General features: G+C 41.1%; 2 protein-coding genes across 2 annotated transcripts in view; one reads left to right on the top strand and one right to left on the bottom strand.

Moving 5' to 3' along the window:
* pvalb7 (parvalbumin 7) overlaps positions 1–300 on the bottom strand; it is a gene marked incomplete at its 3' end in the record, with an annotated part of 1684 nt that extends 1384 nt beyond the window's left edge. The window contains exon 1 of the mRNA XM_083696993.1: positions 237–300. Within this exon, the coding sequence (XP_083553119.1) occupies positions 237–297 (61 nt within the window). The 5' untranslated portion in view covers positions 298–300. The remainder of the gene's footprint in view (positions 1–236) is intronic.
* A 13344-nt stretch (positions 301–13644) lies between these two features.
* The window catches only part of ncf4 (neutrophil cytosolic factor 4), a 23693-nt gene continuing 17337 nt past the window's right edge, over positions 13645–20000 (top strand). Inside the window, exons 1-5 of the mRNA XM_083696621.1 lie at positions 13645–13817; positions 14104–14188; positions 14357–14516; positions 19217–19287; positions 19765–19892. Coding sequence (XP_083552747.1) covers positions 13786–13817; positions 14104–14188; positions 14357–14516; positions 19217–19287; positions 19765–19892 — 476 coding nt within the window. The 5' untranslated portion in view covers positions 13645–13785. The remainder of the gene's footprint in view (positions 13818–14103; positions 14189–14356; positions 14517–19216; positions 19288–19764; positions 19893–20000) is intronic.

Here is a 20000-nt window from a genome sequence, read left to right as displayed (position 1 = left end):
CAGGACGTTGATGATAGATTGTTGTTCAATGGTCAAATTGAAAGATTCTGATTCAACACTAGGTTAATCGATTTTTATTTGTTTAATCAATATTTAAGACTGAACAAGAGTCCATGAAAAACACAAACAAACTCATTCTGACTTTCAGCACAAAGAAACCATGATATTCAGGGAGAAATTGGAGAGATACTGTGATGAGTTTGTGGATGCTGTGCATTGTATGACCTCTACTTTACCTTTGAATGCATCAAGAGCCTTCTTGATATTGTCGTCTGTCAAAAGACCTTTCATGGCCATCTTGACAGCTGGAGAAAAACAGAAAGAGAGAGAAAGAGAGAGAGAGAGTGTTAGAGATATAAAACGTATCTCTCTAGTTCAGAGACTTAGGAATGTATGTATAACATTGCCAAGGTGAAAGCACAAGAGTTTTTTTTAAAGTAAAAGCTTGAGACAGAGAGTATACATAAGTATTCAAACCAACATGTGTGCATGTGTGTATTTGTGTGTGTGTATTCGTAGATTAATATGTATTACAAGTGAGTTACAAGGCTCTCCGCAGAGTCTGGCCAAGGGGGCTGCAACATCTATGGTGACTGGGGATAGACACCATTGTAACGTAAATCAGTGTGAGCAGACTGAAGACGAGGAACAGGAGATGGGTGTCCCATCACTGACCCTGAGCTGGGCTGGGCCACTCAGGACTCAACAGACACCCAAGGGAACTTGGCACACACGGAGTAGTTGATGAGAGCCATAGTTTGGAATTTAAGATGTGGCCATAAATACAGTGGCACTGACACACACGCATGCATGCACATACGCACGCACGCACGCACGCACGCACGCACGCACGCACGCACGCACGCACACACACACACACACACACACACACACACACACACACACACACACACACACACATTGCTACTACACAATTATCAAATCAAATTAAACTTAATTCATAGATAAACAGAGGATGACAAAGCAGGTTGATCATCTTTCGCCCTAATTCCTCTTTGCCTTCTCTGATGGAGTGAAAGGACCGGTGGAGAGGGTCATTTGCAAACAAGGGACTGACAGTTGGATGGGGGCCCTCCCTGTGTGCAATAATGCAGAGCAAACAGTAAACAGCTTGATCTCTCTCTCTGTGTATCTGTTTTCACTGTTGTAGCCTCGTCCTCCATTCATGAAGACACATCAGGATTAGCCAAGATGCCCTCCATCCTCACAGTATGCAATGTGTGCATATGTGCACCCACAACACTCTCCCTGACCACATTCATCAACTGGAGCCTTCAAAACAGGCTTCAAAACCAGGTGAGCAATCCTATCCAGAGGCGACACCATGTGGCCATCTGGGGCACTGCAGCTGGTGCCAAAATGCATGTTTCCCCATTGAAACCCATGTTAAACTTTGTATTCCATCTGGCCATTAACTGTTTTGGACTGCGATTTCGGTTTCTATGATTTCCTACTATTATATGTAGTCTTCTCCCTGGGACAGAAAAAGCCCACCAGCCATGCTGGAAGCGATTTTTATTTTTATTTGTTTTGACTATTGTGAATTGAAGGCATGTCACAAGGCACGTCACAAGCATACACGATGCAGGTCAGAAAAACACTGAAACGCCCCTCTGCTTTAGCAACAGACTGTGCCTGCAGTTCCAAGGTTGTATATGTATATATAACAACATTTCCTAGATTCACTGCCAATCGCATCTCTCATAGGAACCCATTGAAAGGTCAGTCGTTAGTAGTATTTAGATATAAATGTATACTGTATCAACACTCAAAACACAATCAAATCGTCTAGACTTCTCGTAGGCTTCTTCCCTGCAGTGAAAAGGGCTCGACAAATTCTCTTTATTATCAATATTAGTAGAGACAGCCAGTGTGTAACAGAGGCGGTTCACCCTAAAGACTTGGTGTTAGCTTCATGGGCTAATATCAAATCAAATCAAATGTTATTTGTCACATACACGCAACAATGCTTTTGGTAATCTAGCTCCTCACTTAACAACAATCAAACAATCTTGAAAAGACATGGGCTCGATGCCACTTGATCAAATTGGTGCCGTGACTCAATGGGTCTCTGCAAGGAGAAGAAGAACAAAGGCTGGTGAAGTGTAATGAAGGTGGTTTGGTGAACCACACTCCTGGTGAATAAAGGTGCAACATTTAGTTTTATGCTTTGCTGCCCTCTGTGGCCACACTGAACATTTAAAACAGCATGTACATTTTTTGATAGCAACAAATATATGCATATCCTAGTAAACAACCAGATTTTAGAAAGCGCTTTTGTGCTCAAAACAACGTTCTTCACTGAACTGTCTTTATCATGTGATCTCCTTCCCTGATCGCTACAGAATTATCATGAATTTATATTATATTCTATCATTTAGAACTATTTCAAAGCTTGAATCCTACATACTGGACCTGCCCTGAGACCCTAATGCTTTAGCTTACTGGGCTTACACATATTCTTATTGCATGCAGGCGACCTGGGTTCAAACTCAATGTATACAGTCACATACTGTATACATTGATCCACTGTCAGTTAATGGGGAGTATGCAACATTGATACACCCACTCCTTTAATATGATTTTGACATGACAATTATGCAATATTTAGATTGTGTCAATTTTCGCTTGTAAATTACAATTGTTTAATTAGTTCAAGTGTAAGTCATTACAGTGCCTTACATTGATCAATAGATGTCAGCATTGAATCACAGTGAACCTCACAGTGCTGCTGTACTCACAGTGCTGTTGTGATGGGGGTGTACTCTATGTAGTGTACTGTATGTTTCTATACACACGCACAAGTGTGTTTCGCTGTGCTGAAAAACAAACCCTCAAAGAATGTGTTTGTGTGAATTAGGACACTCTATCCCTGTGTGTGTGTGTGTGTGTGTGTGTGTGTGTGTGTGTGTGTGTGTGTGTGTGTGTGTGTGTGTTCCTAGGAGAACAGTGAGTACATGCAGTACCTGAGACAGAGTCATCATGAGATCCTGAAGGAGGAAGAGAGGAGGTATCGCTTCTTGGCCGAGAAACACTGTGGTCTGACACAGTCACTGCTGTTCCTTATCAACAAGGTACACACACACACACACGCACACGCACACGCACACGCACACGCACACGCACACGCACACGCACACACACACACACACACACACACACACACACACACACACACATTGCTACTACACATGCGTGCGTGCCTGTGTGTGTGCTTGTGTTTGTCCCTGTGTGTAGTATGATAAGAGCAGTTGGGATAAACTTCCATGTGACATTTACTGTGTCTCTGTGGAATGGTTTTGACACCTCCTCCGGGGTCTTTGTGTTTGACCCTAACAAATGCTACCAAAGAAGTCTATGAGGAGGCAGTGATTAATAAAAAGTGAAATATAGACCTTTCATTCACTCTCCCCTCAGCTTTCTGTCGAACCATACAGTATGTCATGCTGTCCAACTGCTGCAGCAACACATGAATGTTGAAACTATTTTATCCTGTTATTATCTGTATACAGTATGTGTTAAACTGTTGTAGCAGTAAACATGTTCAATCTGTCGATTTGTGGGTGATGTAGCAACAAATAAAACATACATGTTGGTCTAATAGATATGTATGTCTACAGTATCAATGTCTATGTATCTATATAAATGTGTTTCTCTGGATATCATCTGTTCCTTTTGGATTTATTACAAACATAGTTATGTTTGTGAATATTCAGTCCCTACCTATGGACCAGGACATCCACCAAGAAGACATTTACACGTTTACTTCGTCTACCATGTCCTGGTATCTTGCCATGTTGTTAGCGTGTTAGCATGTTTGTCGCTACATGTTTAGGGTATGGCACATGAAACCTAGCCATCCCTAGCATCCATATATGTTTGGGAGCAACCTAATCCCAACACCAGCAAGCATAAGGTTAGCAGTCTCAGTATTTCTGACTTGGAAACAACTTGAGTGTGAGTCGTGTTTGAAGTAGACCTTACTTTGTGGTTTGTCAAGACATCTTCACTCTGGCTGGAATGATATTGATACTGATGATCCTGTAAAGCTTCTTGTACTTGAGTACTAGGTGACAGTGATGACAGGTACTATGCAGCTATAGCTATACATTTGACTGTACTCTGTCATGCAAGCCTAGCTTGTACTATTTTTTCTGCCTACATGCTTCGCTAGGAGACATAACTACTGCATCTACCATCTATTGTCTAATACAACACTTTTTCAAATGACAATAATTTTTTAACACCAACAGATGAAAACCAACAATATAATGACATTGTGAGCTAGCAGTATCACGCATACATTACTGTTCACATCTAAACTGTTATGGAAAATACATTGATAGAACTGTTTACAGGTTATACACTTTCATATGACTGATACAACTTGTGTAAATACTGTGATTACATTTTCTCTTGCCACACCTCTAAAGTTCTATAGCAATTGTTCTGAGAAGCACTGTATGATTTACCATATGAACAGCGGTGATTTCGGAGGGAGTGGTGAGGGAGCACAGTAATGGAATAAGGGAATAGACATATCTTGCCGATAGGTGTGAAATGTTGAATGCTGATTGATCAGTAAGAAAGCGCCGATTGATCAGTAAGAAAGTCTCCCCATTGTTCATTCTCTCCCGCCCTCTCTCATGTAAGCACAAGCCCATCAGCCGATAGCCTTGGCGGCGCCTACCATTATGTTTAAACTGTATAAAAGACAACCCTGATAATCGCCTCTCGAGACTTGTGCTAAAGAGACCCCCGGATCTACGCTGGGCTGCTGTTACGCTCTTGTCTCTTGTTTGCAAGCAATAAATACCGGACTCAGATATTGCGGCTACTCAGGACTTGTTTCTTGATTCTTACCTCCGAAGAGCTGAAGTACAGAGTGTTAAATCCTAGACTTCCACCACAAAACCAAAATCATTCCCTTCATTTTGGAATTGAGCTACTGTACAGTACTCCAATTACATGGAATAAACGTCCAAATCAGCTTCCAGCAACTAAGAACATACAGGGTTTTCCACCATGCATTATTTTTTCTAAGAATATGCTGCAAATCAAGCCTACTGTTGGAGTCCTGGAAAAACTTTGCATCTCCATTTTAACAGATTCAGCAAAAACAAATAAATAAACGTTTTAAGTATTCATCCCCCTCCATGTCATGGGAAGGTTTCATGACTCTATGACCAATACAAGTTGGATGTAAAAATGTACAGTTTTTCTTAATTCCTTTTTGCACATACATTCCAGGACGCAAACAGTATATATTTGTTGACCACTTACGGCCAGTATCTGTAACTCTATTCTCTACAATAATATTAGTTTTAACAACTGTCGCCGGGGGCGAGATTAGTATGGCCTTTTCCCGGCCTGAACACCACACCCAAATTTACCAAGTCACAACTGACAAACCATCAACTAAGAGGACCACAACTGACAGGGCATCAGCTAAAAAGACCACAACTGAAAAAGCTTCAACTAAAAGGACCACAACTGAAAAGGCATCAACTACAAAGACCACAACTGAAAAAGCTTCAACTAAAAGGAGACTTCAACAACAAAGAGAGCATTAATAAGGGAGGAAGAGGACACGTCTGAGACGACAACGGTGTTAATCTATACCCCCTGTGGACAGAAGGCCTCTGAAGACACCAAGACTGAGGCCAACAGACCTAGGCCTGACACTACACAAACCCCTAGCAAAATGGCAAAGTACAGTGTGCAGAGGCCCACAGGAGGCAGAAGTGTGCATGAGAAGAAGGAGGTCCTGCTACCACCACCCAAATTATCACAGGGCCCATCGGAGCCAAGGGATATCTCCTCACCGGAGTTACCAGAGCTAGAGATACCGACTGACTGAGTGGTGTTGGACGAGGCCCTCAGCTCTCCCTACTCACCTCAGTCCCCATACTCGCCGCTCACAAAAACAGAATTGATCATGCTGGAGCCAATGGCTGGGGTTCCTGAAGATCCTGTCCTGCCAAACCTGATGGGACTGTGGACCCCCGAGGAGGCTCCTGAAACAGTCTTCAGCTTCGATTTAGCCCATGACATAGAGATACAGAGGTATGACCCGATGCCTATCCTTACCCTAGACACAGAGGATTTACAGTTAGATTCCCCACCAAATATGGCCTATGGCTCTGAGGTGTCCTTCCTTGATTTTCTCTATGAGATGACCCTGGTTAATGTGTGAAACTGATTAATGATAAGTTGATTCAAATGTGTGTAACTGATTAATGATAAGTTGATTCAAATGTGTGTAACTGATTAATGATAAGTTGATTCGAATATGTGTACCTGATTAATGATAAGTTGATTCAAATATGTGTAATTGATTAATGATAAGTTGATTCAAATGTGTATAACTGATTAATGATAAGTTGATTCGAATATGTGTAACTGATTAATAATAAATGTATTCAAATATGTGCAAAAGCAAAACTGAATAAGAGAAATTATAAAGGTAGTGTATGACTCCGGGTCAACATATCTTGTTGGACCTCGTGGTGATAATGGTTTAACTGATACTGAAGTAGGCAACCAAATGCACTAATGTTTGACTGTATAATTCTTACTCAGAAATGATTACTGAAGTAGGCTACCATACTAATGGTTGACTGTATAATTCTTACTCAGGGATGATTACTGAAGTAGGCTAATCATGTGTGTTAATGTTGATTGTATACCATATGTACTAAATGTTAACTTTGAGAAATGCCTAGATTAGTATGGCACAGGAAGGATTAATAGTGTAGGATCTGCAGGATGTAGTGGGTCAGGTTGCAGAAGTCCACAACAAAAAGTGTCCTTGAGTCCATGGTTAAGCATGAGTGTGATAAGTATGTCTAGTAGACATAACAACAGGTGCTCTTATGGCCATGATTAAGCATGGGTGCGAACTCAGAGTGCTGACTGAATGAACTAGATCGAATTCTATGCCTGACTGAATGAACTAGATCGAATTCTATGCCTGACTGAATGAACTAGATCGAATTCTATGCTTGACTGAATGAACTAGATCGAATTATTATTATATGTCTTGTGACACTGAGAGTTGAGGGACAGAGACACTTCCACATAAGAGAGGGTGGGGGTAACAAAAAGCCCCATTGCAAGATTATAAAAAGAGCTCCCTGGAGCAGTACAACGGTCATTCCCCGCTGTGGAGCGGAACACCTGAAGGACCGGAGCAGGACTGAGTGTGTTGAAGACTACCCCGGAGTGGAAACTGGAGCTTCCATACTCTAGCACCCGAGCAGAATCTCCTTGTCCAGAGCTCACACTCTGATTGAATTCTGACTGACGGCCTCGCCACACAAGCACAACGGAGGACCTTGGCGGACCTTTGTTTGTACAACAACAGATATGGCGTAAAGAGGAACCGGCTTCGCTCGGGCCAAGTGAAACTGGGACTTCTCTAAATTTCACAGGCAGAGTAGGGACAGACTAATTTTTAGCGTTTTTGAATACTAGCATTTTACCATTTAATCACTCTGCCTGTAACGCTGCAATGCTTTAAGCCATCATTAAAGAATTTAACCTGCATTTAAAGGAACAGTTTTCTCAATTTTAATTCTTTATTTTAATTTTTTTTAATTTTTAGTCAGTCCATCCATCATAAGCCTTTATACCTCCTCCTGGTGACATAAAATATTATCGACTACTGTGCATATTACATCTTAGGATCTGAAGGTTTATATCTGGCCCCTTATTACCTCCTTTGGGTAAATTATCCTTACCGATAAACATTTTATCCGCAACCACACCATCGGGCACTCTTATAAGATTGGAGCAGTCTTTGACCATAGAGATTACCCACTTCGGTGTACGGTTTTATTGGGGTGACTTTTCAGTGCATCTGAGGTGGGTAGAGGAAGATTTGGGAGGAACTATGAGATGTAGACTGTTAACAGCGGAGTGAGTCCAATCGACACCAACCTACACCGGACCTGAGGTCCAAACCTGTTACTAGAGGGTTGGTACCGGAGCCCTGTAATTCTGACTCTTGCCGGGAGACACAACACTTGGACCCCGGATCTGGACCCGGTAATCTGTGAATGCCACATGTACAGTATATGCATGCATGCATGCTCTGATGAACCAATCCATAGTGTTTCATGTCTCATATCTTGTGATGGACGACACGTTGGAGATGGAGAGAAAATGAGATCGAGATAGATAGAGAGAGAGGGCCTGGAGATGGATGTAAGGTAAGCAAGGGGTTGTCCACAGTAAGTCTTTTATTATACCTCCCCCTACCCTGTCTATTTTAGGAGAGCATGGGAGATGGACGGTGGGAATCAAGATATGACACACTGACTATGGCCTGAGTGAGGTCATGCTCTCAACTGCAAATCAACCTGACTCGACAATCCCACTCTTTGTCTATGACCTCTCTCTCTCTGTAATGGTGTTTCTGATATTGAAGAATAATATCCAATGATGCGTGGAAGAAAGTGGATCAGTCAGTTCTTATAGTAGAGAGTAAACAGGAAACCAGGATGTATGGTTCACATCAGTTGGCACGGCGCCAGTAAGTCTGGCCTGTGCCACCTGAGAGTGTGGGACCGTGGTACCTTTGTGGTAAAACAACATTACACGGGTCTCTCAAGAAAATACATCACATCACTCTCTCTCTTGGATGCTCACATATAGGATTTTGCAAGACCATATGTACAATATTCTCTAGTATCACTATACCAGATTGCATTGTGACATGTTTCACAACATCAGCAATATAATTTTGATATTTGTTTACATCTAGGTCTCAATGACACTACAGGCTTTAAAAAAAAAAGATCAGATTAAATACAGAAGACCCAGTCTAACCTTCACACGATGTAACACGTCCCCAGAACCCCCACGAGTATTGGCCGATCTGTGTTAGCCTACCATTGAAAATGCCAAATTGCCTTGGCTAATTTCTGAGCTGTTTGACCACTGATTGGTATGCTATTGAAGCCCAGCCCCAACCGCCCCCCTCATTATGTGTGACTCCCCAGTTAACATGGTGGAGTCATTCAGATTCCTGGGGATAATAATTTCAAAGGACCTCAGGTAGGCGGAGAACATCACCTCCACCATCAAGAAGGCCCAGCAGAGGATGTTCTTCCTACGGCAGCTGAAGAAATTCAACATGCCGCAGAAAGTGATGGTTGAGTTCTACACGGCCATCATTGAGTCCATCCTCAGCTCATCAATCACCGTCTGGTTTGCTGCCTCCACTGCCAAGGACAAAGGCAGATTGCAGCGGATCATTCAGTCAGCCAAGAAGGTCATCGGCTGCAACCTGCCATCTCTCCTGGACCTGTTCCACTCCAGGACCAATAAGAGAGCAGGAAAGATCATCGCTGATCCTTCCCATCCTGGTCACCACCTCTTCCAGAGACTTCCATCCGGCAAAAGGTTCCGGTCAATCAAGACTAAAACATCGTGCCACCTGAACAGTTTCTTCCCCATGGCAGTGGGGCTCACAACCAAGCCCCCTACCTCTTTCTGACCCCCCCCCCCCCCCTGTCACACAAACAACGTAATCATTTATATATATTTAAAATTATTCTAATTTATAGTGTACATGCCCCACAACCATTTCACTGCCTCTTGTGCCTACAAGATGTATTGTTCTGCTGCTCTTTTTTGTACATTTGTAAATTTGTTATTTTTGTTAATACTTTGCTATTTTGTAAATTTCTTGTCAATATTTGCAATTTGTTTTTTATGTCCACGCACCAACCTCACCAAGTCAATTTCCTGTATGTGCAAATATATTTGGCCAAATAAAAGAATTCTGATTCTGATTCTGATTCTGATTCTGATTTCGGGATGTCTGCTCACTGTGCCAATGACGACACATACCCTGAATATTGTATTAATTACTTCAGTGGTTTTCATTTACCAGGTGCCTTAAAAATATCGTAAAAATTAAGACATTTCTCTAGTCAGACCAACATGAATTTGTTGACACCTCAACTCCAGAGTGTCAGTTCTAGGAAGCTCATCATTTTAGGAGCTATATAAAGAGACCAACCGCCACTGAAAGATAAAGAAACAATCTGCTTGCTGATTTATGATGTCATAAATGTGTGTTTTACTTTTTTTTCATACTTTGTTCTTGTCCTTATAATAATAAGGTGTACTATAGTACTAAAGTACTAAACTTTATACTAAAGTTACAGTACAGGTGTATGCTATGTTATATGCTCTAGACTGAATGGCATCATACCAGGTAGCATACAGAATTGCAAGAAGTGTAAGAAACCACACACAATCGCTGAGGAGCTCATACTCCCTGCTGCTCTTGATATGGTGTCCACTATGATTGATGAGACGAGCGCCGCAAAATTGAAGGCAATCCCTCTGTCCAATGACACAGTTGCAAGACGTATATGCGACATTTCAGAGGATCTCGAAGAACAACTCGCAGAGAAGCTAAAAGACACACGTTTCGCATTACAAGTCGACGAGGCTACTGACGGTAATAAAGACTATGTTTGTTTATTTCCTGCTCTGCTGAAGAGGACCAGTTCATTGAGCTGACATCGGACTCCACCCTGAGGCTGAGGTTTACTTCTAAAACGACAAGTGAATTCTGGTTTGGTGTGGAGAAGGAGCATCCACTCGTAGGGCAGTGGGCATCCTTCTTCCTTTCCCCACCTCCTATCTTTGTGAGATTGGTTTTTCAGCTGTGCATGACCTGAGAGTGGCGGTATCAAGCCTGCAACCCCGCTTGGAAAAAATGTGCCGTGTAAAGCAAGCCCACTGCAGCCACTAGGCCGCTGTGAAAGACTCAGACATTTTGACTTGTTCATCTTTTTTGCCAAATACCTGCATTTTCTTATTCTAATTTTTTCTCAAGATTGCAAACTGGCAAAGTGATTGCACACATTTTTAAAAAATGTTTTTATGTTTGAGAAAGCACTGTCTGAGTAGCAGTCTGTTGAATTGTATTGTATTTTATTGTTCTAGCTAGCAAAGACTGTTTCATTATTTCCCTCTATTTTTGAAACACAGACTTACAGAGCATTGTTATTGACAGATGTTGGGGCTGCACATTTTATTTTATAAAGCACTTTTTTTCTTATTTTTTTTATAAAACCTAATGGAGAATAGTTATTGAGTTATTTAAGTACATATTGACAGATGTAGCATGTTGAGAGGCTGCACTTTATATTTTGTAAAGCACCTTTTTATGACTAATGGAGAATAGTTATTGAGTTATTGAAGTACTTTTGAGAAATAGCACATAGACTTGTGTAGTAATCTAGCGAACTTTAATTATTACTGTTCAGGCGAAGTGATTGTATTGTATTTTTCTTTGTTTTTGAAAAATAGTCTCAAGATTTCAATAAATTTCATGAGACCCATTTCATGACTCTTTTGTTGGGGCGAGGGGGGGCCCCCAAAAAATATTTCCTCCAAAGGGGGGCCTGACAGAAAAAGTTTGAGAACCACTGATTTAGGCGAACATTCTGAGAGCTCCATTGTTACTGCAACTGCTATGGAACTTTCACAACTCTTGAATAAAAACAACAGGAGACCTGCAGAACACATTCTTAGAATGATTACACAGCAATGCACTCGCTGCACACTCAATGCAGTTCTACCCCACTAAAATCACTCTCCACCACTCTCAACCACCAACCAACCAACCCTCTACCCACTCCACTGAACTACCCCAAGTGTATCCTATCTATCTATCTATCTATCTATCTATCTATCTATCTATCTATCTATGACCTTCTAACATACTACATATCTAACCTTCTATTCCAACATTATATCTATCTAACCTTTCAACTACCTAGCATCATCCTTTCTTCTTTTCACCAGTCACTACTGCTTCACTCAGTATAACCCATACTGATTAACCTCTTAATTGTTTTGGGTAAAAGGCTAACTTTGATCTTCTAGGAATCTTAGTTGTATCAATTTAAAGATGAGAATCTCTACTTTAACATCATAGTAATTGTTTGATTTCAAATCCAAACTGTTGGAGTATAGAGCTAAAAGAAGACAAAATGCTTCCTCTTATCAATACTTATGGAGGGCACTATAGTACTGATACTGAGCCCAGTGCCAGGGGAAAGTCACCAAGCATCTACATGTGTGTATGTACAATAGTTGGAATGTTCCGTGTATGTGGCACCTGCCACTTATCTCTATAGTGTGTTGTCTCGGGGGCGTGACCACATTCCAACTTGTATGGCTAATAAAACAGTGTTTGTTTGTTTGTTTGAGCACATTGAGTACATCTGAGGTTAGCATCGAAGTGATTGAATGATGGTTCTTGCCATACAGATGCTGCATTTACGAAATTACACTGTTATTACTTTGCATTGATTTCTCTAAATATTAGTCCCAAATTAATAAGGCTATATACCTAAAGCATTAGCCTACACTCCTATCTCTCCACTTTGCACCCCAAAATGAGTTGATTAATCTGTACAGCCCTCGATCAGTCCAATGAATGAAATAAAAGGTTATGTAATTTATTAAGGTGTTACTATTCAAATACTAAGTAATTTGCCTGTTGCTCTCCTACCCTTTGCTCACACCTAGTGGTAATAGAGTTAATTACTTGCAACTTCATAGCGGAAATCGGCAAGGGCTGCCAGAACCATAAATAAACAATATATGTATATACATTTCTAATATATGGCTCTACTGCGTACAGCTATTTCTCATATATTTCTTATTTCACATATACTCCTACTCTCTACTTCCATGACCACTGACTTGAAAAGTTAATACTAGACTTTGGGCTTATCATGTCTGGTATGTTTATATTTGAGGTTGAACAAGCACACACAATAGAGTTAAAAAATCTGGGAATCAAAGGTGAACATATGCAGACGCTGAACAAAGAAAGAACGTCTTTGGGTAATCGCTACAATTCGGTGCCTTTTGTGTCCCCATGACATATTAACACATATTTTGTGTGAATTATGGAACAACATACATTTGTTTTGATCCCCTTTACCATAAAACATGTAATATGTAACTATAATTTCATTTAATTAATAATAAACAATTTGCCTTCTGTGCCACTAAGCTGTTTTGTCATGTCCCCGATCAAGTTCATTCAACTTCCATTGGATATACTATTCATAAAGTCCACACATTTTCTATTTTCTTTTATTATCGATACATTGACTGAGTTGTTCGCTTTCTACCAACATATTGCATGGTGAATGCAAGAACACTCCCCAGGACTCATAGACCCCCGCCAGAAGAAGTAAGGCAAGTGTAGCATTTGAACTACCTGAGCTGTGTCAATATGATTTTCTGCTACTCAAACATTTCCTGCTTCTGATATAATGTTTTTTTTTAAGAATGGAAAATTAAAACCTTTTTCCAAAAGACGGATTGTAGGAATGAGCCTTTATGACTTTACAGAAAAAGAATGCCTCAAATATCTAAACAAAACTTTCCAGCACAAACTGCAAATGTAGCATAAAGTGCTACTGTTATATAGTGACTCATACTTTGATTTGCAAGAGACAAATGACACCGTACAGTACCATCCAAGACACGAGACTATGTTAGATAATCTTGTTGTGGGTTTTCTAAGCGACTCATGCTTGATGTATTTCCGCATAATTGCACATACAGCCACTCCAGTCACGGTGGAGCCACTGCTTGTGTTTGACTTTGGTTAGTGGTTACTGAGCAGGTTAATCTGTAGCGGAATTCACTTCTGTATAGTCGGCGTCTGCAATCCCCGAAAGTTCAGAAAGTCAGCCCGGCTCGGACATCATCACCATGTCGCTGCCTCAGCACCTACGGGGAGAGAGGTGAGTCCCTATTCGCGACAGTTATTACGGAGTTAGTAGAGCAATTGGAAAGCAAACACTCGTCCATGTTCAGGGATAATGTGGATAACACGTACAAAACAGCAAAAAATAAATTAAAGTTATGCCCCAGCTGGTTCTCTGGCGATGCATTCCTCGGCGTAAAACGAAATGCCAAACGTGTACGACTTATATTGTGAGCAGAAGTTACATGCAGTACAAGGTTTCGATCAGTAATTGAATATTGATATGTTGATGATTATTTCTTCTATGTCCTCTTCTCTCTTAGTGATTTTGACCAGCTCCCAAATAACATCCCAATCAGTGCGACCATCGCAGATATTGAGGAGAAGAAAGGCTTCATTCATCATTATGTAAGACAACTTTCTTTATTTTTCATTTGTAAATGCTATTACAGGATGGCATGAATGCAGTGTTTAGTAAAACCCAGCATACAACAGATAACGTTGTAAGAGTGGTTAAAAACAAACTAAACAGCATTCTCTCTCTTTCCCTCTTTAACCCTCTGCCTCCCCCCATAGCGTTTTGTGATAGAGGTGAAGACTAAAGGAGGCAGTAAGTACCTGATCAACCGAAGGTACAGTGAGTTTTTTAACCTGAACCGTGAACTGGAGCTCAAGTACTCCCCTGAAAACTCAGACCGAACAGGATCCAATACCTGCACCCTGCCTACCGTACCTGGTGAGTGTGTGTGTGTGTGTGTGTGTGTGTGTGTGTGTGTGTGTGTGTGTGTGTGTGTGTGTGTGTGTGTGTGTGTGTGTGTGTGTGTGTGTGTGTGTGCTTGCTTGTGTCACCCTCCCTAAGTATTGGAAAGAGGAAGCATTTTGTCTTCTTTTAGCTCTACACTCATAAACAGTTTGTATTTGAAATCCATAATTCGGGGTCAAAGTACAGATTATCAGCTTCAATTAAGTGGGTTTTGTTTTCAGATTGAGTTCACCATTTAGAAAGTACAATTTTTTTTAAACATACTCCCCCTATTTCAGGGCTCCAAAAGTATTGGAAAAAAACATATGTCCAATTAAAATGTTTAGTATTTGGTCCATAATCCTTTGCATGCAATAACTGCCTGAAGTCTGCGACCCATTGACCCCACCAGACTCCGGATATCTTCTCTGGTGAAGCTCTGCCAGGCCTGTACTGCAGCCATCTTCAGTTGTTGTTTGTTTTTAGATATTTTTGCCTAAAATCTTATCATCAGGAAATGTTCAGTTTGATTTAAATCTGAAGATTGACATGGCCAGTCAAGAACTTGGCCCCGAAAAACTCCCTAGTTCTATGGCAGTATTTTTGGGGTTATTGTCTAACTGTATGATGAAGTGCCATCCAATGAATTTGGAGGCAATTTGCTTGTACTCAAGCAGACAAGATGTTTCTGTACACTTCAGAATACATTCTGCATCATCAATTAAGACAAGTTAGCCAGTTTTTGTGGCAGCTATACATGCCCAAACCATAGTTTCACAGATGAGATGGTATGCTGTAAATCTTGGGCAGATTTTTTTTTCAAACTTTCATCTTGCAATCACTATGGTACATGATAATATTCCTCTTATACAATACTGTTTTCCAGACCTCTGCAGGCTTTTTAGGTACTTTTTTAGCAAACTGTAACCTGACCATCCTTTTTTGTGGTTTGCGCTGTGCAGTGAAGAGTCTGTAGTTCGGCACGCCTACCCCCTGGAGAGTGTTCCTGATCTGTGGGACAGTTGTTTTGGGTTTTTTCTTAATTATGGTGAACATTCTTCGGTCATCCACTGTAGCAGACTTCCTTGGCATGCCAGCCCGTTTGCGATTGCTGAGCTCACCTGTGCTTTCTTTCTTTTTTAATGTTACAAACTGTTGATTTTGGCTATGTTTCTGATTGATTCTTTTGAGATTTTTAGACATTGACAGCTCTCTTATGCCTGCGCAAATGGTGTGACAGAACACATCTGACTTACCAGAAACACCTGTCATGTCAATTTTCCAATACTTTTGGTGCCATGAAATAGGGGGAATATGTATAAAAAGGGTTGTGATTTCTAAATGGTGAAACCAATCTGAAAAAAGAAAACATTGAATTAAAGCTGAATCTCTACTTTAACCTCATAGTAATTGTCTGATTTCAAATCCAAACTGTTGGCATGTAGAGCGAAAAGAAGACAAAATGCAGTGAAGCATTTTTTCTTTCAGATCATCTTTTATTTGATAGTTTTTGTGTACATATTGGTTTCACTATTCAGAAATTACAACACCTTTTATGCATAGGCCTCCCCAATCCAAACTTTTGAAGTGTAGAGCCAAAATAAGAAACAATTCTTCATTGTCCCATTACTTACGCAGGGCACTGCATAACTATATATATATAGTTATATATATAGGCAAAGGTAGGCTTGATAAATACAGTATATTTGACATATATACATATACATATATAAATACCATAATCTTCAAACCCACACTGGGGACTAAATGTTCTCCTTTAACTCACTAACTGCCAAAGAATTCCGGAACACTCACCACATAGAGTGCCAAGTGTTTTATGTGTTTACCTAGCAACAATACTTTTATTGGCTACAGAATGAAGCATCATAATTATGCAATTTTGGCACCCTTGGCACTCTAGAATGTTGACAATTTGGGTGACTTTATTCACCCTTGGGACTGAATGAGTTACCTGAACAGAGGACAAATATAAGCTGTTCACATTGTGACTCTTGGCATTATGATGGGATGTGTACATTAAAATGCTGTGTTACAAAACTTGGTTGAAAATAGTATTCAAATGTTTTATATGAAATAGATCAGGCCTCCAATTCTCATTGCATTACTGGTCCAAAGTCCAAAGGCCTGCCTTATTCAGCATTTTTATAATATAATTCATTCAGAGGAAAACATAAGGCCACATGCTGAATGACATTCAAAACGGACACATAAGAACTCTTTCAAGGAATAGGACAGATTGATGAAGAGAAAAAGTGAGAGAGCAAAGGATTATTATTACTCAAAGAGAAAGAGGGGTAGGGTATTGAAAGAGAAGCATGAATTGATGATCAAGAGAAACGGACATAGAGAGTCCTCAGATGCAGTATTAGTGTCGTCGTCTGCTCATCTGCTTAGTGCCTCTGTTTTATATCCAGCTCATCCGTTTCCCATAAGTCTTTATGTTGATATTGATTAGGTGATGCTGGAAGTGCCCATGCCAATAAAGCTCTATGACTTTGAATGCAGACTAACCATTGATTTGAGAAGAGGGTGACAGCCCAGAGAGGGGGGGTGAGTCAAGATTAGGACAGGCAGATGAGTGGACACCTTAAAAATGCAAGAACAAATGCATAGGATTTTGCCCAGGCACAGATCTACGATCTGCTTACCTTCCCCCAATTCTAACCTTAAAGATAAGGTTGAGAAATGCCGAACTGACCTTAGATCAACGTCTACGGGCAACTTCATCCCCCTGTGAAACAAACCTGGGGTCAGTTTCCCGAAAGCTTTGTAGTTTAATCAGTACTTACTTACACAATGCTGGCTGAAAACCTGCAAGAGAGTAACAATTATAAAATCCATGTTTGCAGGTCAGTTTTCTATAGTGAGTGAGCTAACAAAATGTGTTAAACAAAGAACATTACTGATCTAGGGGAGGAGTGAGTGTGGAATGTCAAACGAGTTAAAGTGTTACTTTAGCTACAAAGCTGTCAGGAAACTCACCCCTAGTCTACTGTTGGTTCATTATGTTGAGCCAGATAAGAGTATGGGGAGAGGGGACTAACTGTTCCCTCTCTATCCTTTCATACTATCTGTCCATTTGAATGCAGTGGGGATGGTGCCAGGAGTAAATACCTGTTTGGCAGGATCGTTTGTCCATCTTTTGCAGGTGTATTCCAGTCTGTGTATATAACAATGAATTTGTTGTTCTCTTTGTAGACCTATTTCATCCCTCTGTTTTCCCCCCTCTGTTTTCCTTAGTTTCTCCACTCCTCTCATTGGTATCCCTCTTTCATCTTTCCTTCCATTTGTTCCCCCCCCTTCCCTCCACTCGCCTTTTGTCTGTCTGTCTATCTGTCTCTTTCTCTCTTTACCTCTCTCTCACTGTCTCTTTCCCCTCATCACTTCTCCTTTCCATGCCTCCCTTCTCTCTGTGTTCTCTCCCTTTCTGGCAATAGGTGGTCTATCTGCTTTAGTGCCTCCTTCAACAGAGACACAATGTTCACCTCAGCCTGAGCTGACTGTAACTGTGTTAGCTCACAGCGCTAATAAGAAGTCAAATAAGTAAGCCTTGTTCTTCCAGAATGGCCCATAGGACAGGAGCCTATCTCCTGTTTCTGTAGCATGAGAAAGCTTGATGTACAAGTACACCCCCTGGACAGGACGCTCTTCTGTCTCAGGACCTTACCCCCCAAACCATCTCCTTAGTGTAACCGAGTTGAGATGGTAAACTCACTCAAGTTCAAATACCCCCACCCGCGCTGTCGAATTGCTAGCTTTTCGTTGGCGTAGCTGGTTTACATCAGGTATTTGAAGAGGCGGTCATGTGAGTTGCCAAGCCAGAGGTCGCAAGTTCGAGGCTCGGTCGGAGCAAGTCGAATTTCTGGGCTACTGTTTGCAACAACTTGACGTCTGTTTCATTAATACTGAGTGCCAAGCAGAGAGGCATCGCGTCACATTTTTAAGTCTTTGGTATAACTCAGCTGGAGGTCGAACACCCAACCTTCCAATCTCAGGGCCAACACGCTAACCACAAGACAACTGAGTCGGTTAGGCTTAAGTCCTTGAGTGCACACTTAAGACAATGGGTAAAAATGGGGTTAAGAGTTACCGGCAGGACTGTCAGTAAACTCCAACATGTGTCCCCAAAGCCCTGACGGGTAAATGAAGATCATACAAGCTTAATAACTCATCAGGCTTCTCCATTAAAACAGATCAAGAAGAGAGACAGGAGCCAGAGAAATAGTGAGAGAGGGAAGAGAGAGGAGGGGAGGGGGAGGGGAGGGGAGATTGAGATGATCACTCAGTCATTAAGATGGTGCTAAATTTGAATTTGAAGCAGAGGGAAATAGCCTGAGATGAATAAATGAAGGGCCCAATTTAACACATTAAGATTCATAACAAAAAATTCTCCAAAATTCTCCATCAGAACACTTTCACATTGGCACGAAGATATGCGTTTTAGAGAACCTCAATCTCGAATTGTACCTCAGATACTCAATGATTGGATTACTCGTCCAACAGAGTGTTTGTTTAGTTGTACTGAAGTATAATTACACATTGATGGACACCTAATGATTGTTTTGTGCATTTTATGCACAAAGATACCGTTGATATTTTTGGAGTTTAATTTTATAGTTGGTTCGCTGGAGTGGGGAGTACACTGACAGCCTTTACTGTCTGTGTCACCCAAGGTAAAGTGTTCATCGGCAACAAAAAGGAGATTGCAGAGAATAGAATCCCCGAACTTAACACCTACATGAAGGTAAGTCTACAGCACGTGTGTCCCAGGGGAGGCTGGTGGAGGTATAAATCAGAGGACAGGCTCATTGTAATACTTGGAATGGAATAAGGTACGTGTTTGATACCATTCCTTGTTCCATTCCATGCATAGCAATGAACCTATCCTCTGATTTATACCTCCACCAGCCTCCCCTGGTATGTCCACTTACTTAGTTGATTGAAAGAGAGCGTTCTCCACTTCCTGGTGCTGACAGTGAATGACCTGGCAAGAATACTGTACATTTCTCAAATGTTTCTACATAACCACTTCTCTTTCTCTCACTCTACTTCTCCTTTTTGCTGTTTCCACTCACCTCTCTCTTCTCTCACTTTGTCACTTTCATCCTCCTTTCTTCTCTCTGTCCTTAACCCATTTGTCTCTCTTTCTATCCCACAACCCCCTGTTTTCTCTTTAAACCCTTTCTACCCCTGCCCCCCCCCCCCCCTCTTTCTGTCTCAGAGGTTGCTGGGCCTGCCCACCTGGGTTCTGTTGGATGACCTCATTATAATGTTCTTCTACCAGAAAGATGAGGACAGGCAGCACCAACCCCGTGACCTTCGCCGCCTCAGACCACCCACACGCAAAGTGTAAGACCGGAGACTCACTACCTCAATAGTACTACAACAGTACTAATACTACTCACAGACTCCCTCATACATAGTGTAAGACAATACTCTTGATTGTTTTAATACTAA

This window comes from Argentina silus (genome assembly GCF_951799395.1).
Source record: "Argentina silus genome assembly, chromosome: Y".
NCBI classification, from domain to species: Eukaryota; Metazoa; Chordata; class Actinopteri; order Argentiniformes; family Argentinidae; genus Argentina; species Argentina silus.
Note: the sequence above shows the minus strand (reverse complement) of the source record. Positions and strands in the feature narration are given on the sequence as shown.